The sequence below is a fragment of the Entamoeba dispar genome, genomic scaffold (genome assembly GCF_000209125.1).
Source record: "Entamoeba dispar SAW760 scf_1105229463685 genomic scaffold, whole genome shotgun sequence".
Lineage (NCBI taxonomy): Eukaryota > Evosea > Mastigamoebida > Endamoebidae > Entamoeba > Entamoeba dispar.
In genome coordinates this window covers 986-9,743 of record NW_001855816.1, presented here as the reverse complement: position 1 = coordinate 9,743, position 8,758 = coordinate 986, and the positions used below count along the sequence as shown (strand labels likewise).

Genomic DNA, 8,758 nt, shown 5'->3' with positions numbered 1-8,758 from the left:
AGAAACATTATAATTAGTATCAGTTTCTTTATAAATATCATTGGTTGTTTATCATCTGATTTTAAAATTAAATTTATAAATCAAGAAGATATTATAAATGGTAATTAATCCATTTATTAATATTGTCATTATATTTCATATTTAATGAATCAATATTAATGACAAAACATAATTCAATTTCATTTATTCATTGGTTCTTTAGAAGATGAATTTTATGTTTAATGAATAAAAACATAAATTGAGAATTGATAAAACTAAACAACCATTTGATTTATTAAAATGAAATTGAAATATTCAAATGTTCATTACTAAGAACAAAACAAACTAAATATAAAAAAGAAAATATTCTATTAATTTTATTTATTTCTCGATTTCATCCTACTTCAATCTCCATTTTACTTCACTTATTATAACTGATAGTATTAAAATTGAAATTGATGAACAACAACAAAAGGAATATATTAAAAGAAATGTTAAATTTCACAAAATAATAAAATTCCTATTATAATATAACACAAATATAAATAACATTCTCAATATTTATGTTATTTTGATTGTTTATATGAAAATGGAATGATAAAAAATAATAAACATCATTAGAAGAATAAAGAAGGGTTCAATCTGTCATTCATTAACGTTTTAAGATAATAAATGTAACTACAAAATATCAATGAGTACGATATTTACAAGTGAAGAGAGAAAACAAAATTGTTTATCACAACTAGAAAAATATAATGGAATTGATGATGAATGTTTTGAAGGAAGTAATGATCTTGTTGAGATTGATATACCAACAACTATTGAGTGGATAGGAGAGAATTGTTTTAAAGAATGTACAAGACTAACATCAATTAATATACCAACAACAGTTACTGAAATAGGAAATGGAAGTTTTAAAGGATGTTCATCATTAGTGACAATTAATATACCATCATCAATTAATAAAATAAAGTATGAATGTTTTCGTGAATGTACATCACTTGTGTATATTAAATTCCCAACATCAATTACATCAATAGGAAATGAATGTTTTAAGAACTGTTACAACCTAAAGAAAATTAATATACCTACTTCAATTAAAGAACTTGGAAATAATTGTTTTAGTGAATGTTCATCATTAAGAAGTATTGAAATACCAACATCTATTAGCATATTACCAATTAATTGTTTTAATGGATGTAAATCATTAAGGAACATTGAAATACCAACATCAATTAGTGTAATACCTATCAATTGTTTTTGTGGATGTACATCTTTAACATCAATCACTTTACCATCCATCAATTAATAAAATAGAAGAAACTAGTTTTCGAAATTGTTCATCATTATCATCAATTGACATACCATCAACAATTAGTGAATTAGAAACTACTTGTTTTAGTGGTTGTACTTCATTAACATCAATTAACATATCTACATCAGTAAATCAAACAGAAAGTTGGTGTTGGTTTAATGGATGTATGTCATTAACAGCAATCACAATAACAACAAGAGTCAAGAAAATAGAAGAACATTATCAAAAATATAAATCATTAAAATCAGTGAGCATCCCTACATCAATTAATGAATTAGGAAATTGGTATTTTAAAGGATGTACGTCATTAACAAGAATTGATATTCCAACCACAGTTAATGTAATAGGATGTGGTTGTTTTAAAAGTTGTTTGTCATTAAGTTCAATCACTCTTTCAACATCAATCAGTAAATTAAAAGAATGGTGTTTTGAAGACTGTTTATCATTAACAAGTATTAATATACCATCAACAATTAATGAAATAGAAACAGGTTGTTTTAAAAATTGTTTATCATTAAGATCAATCAATATTCCATCATCAATTAGTCAAATAGGAGATTGGTGCTTTGAAGAGTGTTCGTCGTTGACATCAATTACTATACCTACTTCAGTCAGCAAACTAGGACCTGGCTGTTTTAAAAATTGTTTGTCATTAAGGACAATCACATTGCCATCATCAATTAGTCAAATAGGAGAATGGTGCTTTGAAGGATGTACGTCATTAAAAAGTATTAACATACCAACGTCTGTTCATGAATTAGTAAAAGAGTGCTTTAAAAATTGTTCATCATTAACACAAATTGACGTACCAACATCAGTCACAAACATTGAGGAAAGATGTTTTTTGGGATGTCCAGAAGAGTTAAAGAGGAATAAAGTGCTTAAAAAGTTGTATTATGATGGATGTGTTATAGTTTAAGTGAACTGGTTAATTCAATTTACAAAACGATAATTTTTTGAAATAGAACAGAAGAAACAAATGAAGTGGTAATTGAAAAAGTAAAGAAAGAAGAAATAATAAAAAAACAATGAATTGGTTGATTTGATAATTAAAAATGAATAAATTAAATTTGGATATATCTTCAAGTGAAATTACATCTCACCCTTTATTCTCATGAAATCTTGTTTATGAGGTATTTCCATATCTTTTTTACATTGTTTCGTCAATATTTCACTGAATATTTTATGTTTATAGTCATTATATCTCTGATATTTATTCACCAAGAACTTTATGACTCAATGCTCTTTTAGAATTCTTTCCTGTTCGTTATTAATTATTCAATTTACTGTTGTTCTTGAAATTATACTGAATTATTTTATCATATCCTCTTCTTTACTTTATTTCGTATTTCTTTCTTGGTTTTAATATCTTATTCTAGTTTGTTGATAAATTGTATTGTTTATTAATGTCTTCTTTTTCTTGTACTTTTTTATTTCTTTCATACTTATTGTTCTTATAGCTTTACAACTTGTATTCATTTTGTTGGTTTGATTATTGCCTTTTTATTTCTTTCTTCTTATTCTCTATTTTCGTTGTTATTTCGTTCACTATTTTTATATATTCTATTTCTATTGACGTTCATTCTCTTGTATTTTCTTGAATAGTTATATCTCGTTTAATTTTCTTTACAACATTAAGAACATTGTTCAACAACATCAATACAATTTGATGAATTCTTTGAATTGAGAAAGAGTCTTTCTGAATTAATTTAAAAATGGTTAATTAGAATATAAATAACATACAATTAACAAACAAATACCAATATATAAATGTTGCACTATGTTTACTAACGTTATCTCAGTTTATTTATCATTTTATTCAATTCTTCTATTATTAATATTCAATTCTTCTATCATTCCTATTTCATACACTCTCTTCGTATTAATCTCTCTATTTAATACATTCTTTCTTATTTATCGTTCTAAATCATTATTCATCACTTCTCATTTTAATTCTTTCATTTACTGTGCTTACTATTTCCTTATTTACCCACTTATTGTGTATTATTCAATTCCTTTTATCAATACACATATTTTCTTTACACATTCTTGTGACATTAAATCTAATTATGCTTGAGTGGTTTACTTATTATCTTGAGTGTTCATCTATCATTATTAAGCTTATTTAAATGTCACAATCAAATTCTTTTTTATTGACTTCTATTATCTTGGTTATTTACTCTGAATTTCAAACGTTATATATTTTATTTTTCATTGTTTTCTCTTTCTTACAACTTATTTACATCTACACATTCTATCTCCAATTCCTTTCTTTTTAAAGTGTTATTTAAACATGTTATTTTGATTATTAATGGTTTTGATCAGAGTGTTTAGTAGTTCTTTTATTAATCATGACTTATTTGATGGTAATTATGAATGGTTTCTGATTTAACTCAATCCTTTGCATATTTCTTCTTTACAATAATTAACACTCTCAATCTCTGTTTATTCTTCTCAAACCTTTTCTTTTTTCATTTTAACTATTGTTTGATTAGTTGTTGTTTAATTTAAATCAGTTTTTTATTCTTATTTCAAATAAACAATAATGAATAAAAATCATTTCATTTCAATTACAATAATTCGTTGTGGTGAGAAGTCTTCTTCTTTTCCACAAAGTGCTTTTGATATTCCTTTATATTCAAATACACATTGATCACAATATGACTGTGTTTTATTATTTTCTTTAAAAACAAGAATTTTCCAAATTCAAACAAACAATTATCTGATTGTTATTTAAATAAAATGCATATTGTTGTTCTTTAATATCAAATTTTATCATTCCTTTTATTCTTCCTTTTGATTTTAATGAAAATAAAAATGATTTTGAATCTTTTATATAACTACCAAATTTATCAATTTTCACATTAACTTATCCTCCAAATTTATTTCCATTTGTATCTTCAATAATAATTATTATATGTTCTTTATTTATTATTTTTTGATCAAATACTGATGTATCAATATTCCAATCATCAATATCTGAATCAAATAGTATATTGAATACTTTTCTATTTGTCCATTCTTCTATTTGTTTCATTTCTTCAATTGTATTCATTCCTTTCATTATTCTTAATCTTTCTCCTTCTTGTTTCTTTCTTCTTTTTTTTTTCTTCTTCCTCTCAAAATAATCACTATAATATGTTTTCAATTCTTCTTTCTTTTTTTAAATTCTTCTGTGATTTTATATTTTTCTTTTGGTGTTCTGAATATTTTATCTTTCATGTTCATTTCTTCAATTGAAATGATTTTATTAATTATTTCATTCCGTGTTTTACCTAGTGTTTCTTCATCATCATTACATTCTTCTATTATTTTGTTCATTTGGTTCTTTATTATTTCTATTTGATTATTTGTTTGACTTTTTTCTATTATTAGTTTTCTTCTTCTTTCTGTTTCATCAATCCTATCAAATATCCCTTCTCCTCTTTTAATAGCTTCTGAATATGTTTCATTGTCTTGTATTTTAAATATTTCATTTTTAATACTTCCTAAATAATATTGATACTGTTTAGTAGTATCATCAATTGATTGTTGAATATTTGGAATTGTTTCTATTTCTTCTTTAAAGAAATGAGTGTTCTTGTTTATTAACTCTTCCATTTTAATTTAATTAATATCAGATCAAAATCAGATGATTAAATACTTAAATACACGTTTATAATACATCATTTTATTTATTATTTTATCATTTTAATAAATGTCATTTCATTTTTATTGTTTTAAATAACAATAATAACTAAGAAAATAAGAATATAATAAAAAATAAAAAATAACAAAACATTTCATCATAATTAATGATAATTCATATAATAATGATATAAATGAAAATGAAATATAAATGAAATACAAATAAAAAGAACAATCAAATAATGAGAAATAAATGATGATAATTAATAATAAATTAAAATAAAAGAAAGAGAAATTAGAAATGTTAGAGAAATAATAAATAATGATATCATTTTAAATCATTCTGATAATTGTGATAATATAAAGACAGAGAAAAAAGGAAGAGATAAATCAAAACAAACACTAATATAATAATAAGATGAAATAACAATAAGAAAGGTAGAAAAAGATAAATAACACACAACAAGAATAACAATACAAAATGATACCAATTCATTAATAAAAGAAATTTAACAATGAAAGAAATAGAGAAAAAGGCACTGATAATAAATACACAAGAATGATAATGATAATATCAATATTTGTATGAAAATAAATAAAACCAGAAGAATGAAAAAAATAAAGAATAAGAAAGTGAATATAAATAATACATAATAAACAAACAATAAGAAATGAAACTACATAGAATAAAGAAATAGAATAATGAATGAAGTGTTGATCTAGAATAATTTGTAAATAGAAATTATAATAAAAGTAATAAACACTAATCCAAACAGTAATTTCTATCAATGTGTTATTGAATGAAGAGAAGATTAAATTAATAAAAGAATTAAAAATGAAAAGATCAAATAATTCAAAAAACATTGTAATTAAAACATGATGGATATCATAGAACATTGTTTCTATAATAATATAATATTTTGTAGAGACACTAACTAATATTGATGGTATTAAACTTAAAAAAACAAAGAACAATAGAAGATAATTCAATCCATACTTAATTAACTTGTTTTTATTTAAAAATTATATTTAGATATTCAAACTATCTCTTTGCTTCTTTACACCTTTATTTATTATTATTTATTTTATTAAACAAAATTAAATATTAAATTAATCTTTCTTCAATTAGATAATTAATGTGATTATTCCAATTATTATTAGGACTATGCTTATTGTCATTCGTGGTGTTCCATTACTTGGATTTGGTGGATAAACACATACATCTTCAATGCAATTATTATTGATATAATCAAATTTATATCCTGAATCACAATAGGCTAGTACACATTTTGTACTCCATTCTCCATTATCTCCACATTCATATCCTCCATGTCCATGTTCTATATTAATTTCTTTATCACATCTACTATCTCTTTTAACTAATCTTTTATTCTTTGGATTACATTTTGTTTTATACTTTTCAACTATCTTCTTTGTTTCTTCTTTTATTATTTCGTCTCTATTATAGACACTGCTACTAACATGTATTCTTTCATCAACAATATCTGTTAGAAATTCACTAGGAATATTCTCGTTGTAATTATAATTATGTTTGTATCTTTCTAAAAGACTTATTTTAAGATTATATCCATATTGTTTTAAAATATTATCTTTATCTATATCACTAACATAAATAGCATTACTTGATGATAATCCTACTTCAAATTCTTCATCTGTACCATATAGGTCACCACCATATCCTACAATAATAGCACTTCCCCATTCTTTTAATCCTTTTGCTAATGTCGAACAACCAGAATAACAAAGAGGATCTGTATAAACTACTATTTCTGTTGGTTTTCTTGGTTTTCTCATTAATTTCATTTGTTCCCATTTCATAACTGAAGGTTGTGAAACTTTATGTTCAATATCACCATAATTAATAATATTTGGATTTGTATACCACTCTCCAAGTACTTCTGGACTTACATAACTTTCTCTTACTTTACATGTGTGTGGGTCATATAAAATATTTCCATATTCTCTTTTCATTATACTTTCTGTAAAATTTGATATTCTCCCAGAAACAATCATATCAACATCATCATATGGTGATAATATCTTTTCTATCCATTGTGAATAAATTGATTTTTCTTCATCATTCGCTGAGAATACGACCTGAATTGGATAATCATTAGAGTCAAATAAATCAATACATTTTGAAACTGTTTCTTCATATGATTTTATATAGCTTTTTTCAGGACTAAATGAAAGAACCTCAAGTACATTAATATTATCTGAAGACTGACAATGTACACTATCATCATTTGAAGCATAATATTGATTTCTTCCTTGTTCTCTTTTCATTCTTTTAATCATTTCATTTCTTGATTTTATTTCTTCTAATGTTAAACTTGGCTTACTTCTTTGTTTCAGTTGATCCACTTGAGGTGATCTTTTCATTAATATACTCGATAGTGGTAACTTTAATATAGAATAGTTAACACTTACACTTTCTCCATTTTCCCATGTGATAGTTATTGGTGTATTTAAATATTCTTTTGTTAATGGTATTTCTTCTAGTATAGCAAAATCAAATGTTGAATACGCTTTTTCAAATTGTGCATGTGGAGATCTTAAACCTATGTATTTCTTTCCAAATTTACGAATAATATTAAATGGATCTTCTCCATTAATGGTTTTAACTGCTACATTTTCATTATTAACTAGTTCCTGTGGAACATCAATAGGAATACCACCTACAGTGCTTTTTGTTCTTAAATACATTTTCTTATTATCATCATTAATATATATTGAAAAAGGAAGGAAATAGCTTAATACCTTTAGGATTAAATTTGGTTTATAAGCAGTATAATCTAAACCAAAACTTAAATGAGAATCTCTTGTTGAAACAATAAAGTTTTTAATCTGAGAATAGAAATCATACGTACTTGTTGTTTTTGTATTTATTTTATTTAATTCTGCATCAATATCCATTTTCTTATAATAATTATTTGAGAATGATGGTTGTGGTGGATTCTTTAATATATCTTTAAATACATCACCATTTAAATAGTTTTTTAATCCATTAATAATATCTTCATTTTCTTTTTCTGTTGTTTCAATTGATTCAATACATTCAAATGCACCATCAACTGTATCTATTTCATATCCTTGATTGTATTCAGTACATTGTTTTGATAATGAAAATCCAATGAACAGTAAAATTAAAGTGTTCATATTTAATGAATATATCTTTCTGAGTTTATGTTTAAATACTTATTTGTCTTTGTTTCCTTTATTTTCATAATTTCATAAAATATCATTAAATGATTATGATTCAATAAAAATTACAATCATATTACCAATTTCAATTTATTATTCTTTCTTTTTGTTTTCTTTTCTCATGTTATTTGTTTTGTTTCATTTCTTCTCTTTACATTAACTTTATTTTTATTCTTTTTTGGTGTTTTTTTATTCTAAATTGAAAGAAACATCATTCAATTTCAGCATTATCATGTTATTAAAAATTAATTCCTTATTTACATAATGGTTTGTTATCGAAAGAGAATTTAGAAATAATTATCTGAATAACATTATACTCAACATTACCCCCATTTTGATCAATTTAATGTACTAAATATATATTGTTGATATATTATAAAAAATTTATAAAATATATTTAAATTTAGAGTAAAAGAATATGTACTTATTTAAATTAAAGGTATAATCCTAAATTGTGTTGATACATATTCTAATTAATTCTTTATTACAACTAAATGTGATAATTTAGTATATCATCATTTATCTACTTCATAACTGAGTGATGTTTAAATTTATTATCAACTTTTTTATGAAATAAAAAATATGATGAAATTAAATAAGTGATTGAATTAT

The 8,758-nt window shown here is 23.4% G+C and overlaps 3 protein-coding genes across 3 annotated transcripts, besides 13 other annotated features; 2 read left to right on the top strand and 1 right to left on the bottom strand.

The window, feature by feature from the left end:
* The first annotated feature begins 58 nt into the window (after positions 1-58).
* Positions 59-81: a sequence feature (AT_rich).
* Positions 82-325: 244 nt separating this feature from the next.
* Positions 326-366: a sequence feature (AT_rich).
* Positions 367-670: 304 nt separating this feature from the next.
* Positions 671-1,288, top strand: EDI_312120 (uncharacterized protein; the record flags this gene model as incomplete). Its single annotated transcript, XM_001741275.1, has 1 exon — positions 671-1,288. The coding sequence occupies one exon, from the start codon at positions 671-673 to the stop codon at positions 1,286-1,288; it is 618 nt and encodes a 205-aa protein (XP_001741327.1).
* A 172-nt stretch (positions 1,289-1,460) lies between these two features.
* Positions 1,461-2,213, top strand: EDI_312110 (uncharacterized protein; the record flags this gene model as incomplete). The annotated part of the gene is made up of 1 exon (XM_001741274.1): positions 1,461-2,213. The coding sequence occupies one exon, from the start codon at positions 1,461-1,463 to the stop codon at positions 2,211-2,213; it is 753 nt and encodes a 250-aa protein (XP_001741326.1).
* Positions 2,214-2,720: 507 nt separating this feature from the next.
* Positions 2,721-2,991: a repeat region.
* A 798-nt stretch (positions 2,992-3,789) lies between these two features.
* Positions 3,790-5,158: a repeat region.
* Positions 5,159-5,180: 22 nt separating this feature from the next.
* Positions 5,181-5,206: a sequence feature (AT_rich).
* Positions 5,207-5,278: 72 nt separating this feature from the next.
* Positions 5,279-5,406: a microsatellite.
* Positions 5,320-5,501: a microsatellite.
* Positions 5,502-5,509: 8 nt separating this feature from the next.
* Positions 5,510-5,624: a microsatellite.
* Positions 5,625-5,695: 71 nt separating this feature from the next.
* Positions 5,696-5,935: a repeat region.
* Positions 5,936-5,986: 51 nt separating this feature from the next.
* Positions 5,987-6,036: a sequence feature (AT_rich).
* Positions 6,037-6,046: 10 nt separating this feature from the next.
* On the bottom strand, positions 6,047-8,101 carry EDI_312090 (uncharacterized protein; the record flags this gene model as incomplete). Its single annotated transcript, XM_001741273.1, has 1 exon — positions 6,047-8,101. The coding sequence occupies one exon, from the start codon at positions 8,099-8,101 to the stop codon at positions 6,047-6,049; it is 2,055 nt and encodes a 684-aa protein (XP_001741325.1).
* A 134-nt stretch (positions 8,102-8,235) lies between these two features.
* Positions 8,236-8,342: a microsatellite.
* Positions 8,343-8,498: 156 nt separating this feature from the next.
* Positions 8,499-8,552: a sequence feature (AT_rich).
* A 138-nt stretch (positions 8,553-8,690) lies between these two features.
* Positions 8,691-8,758: part of a sequence feature (AT_rich) that runs on past the window's edge.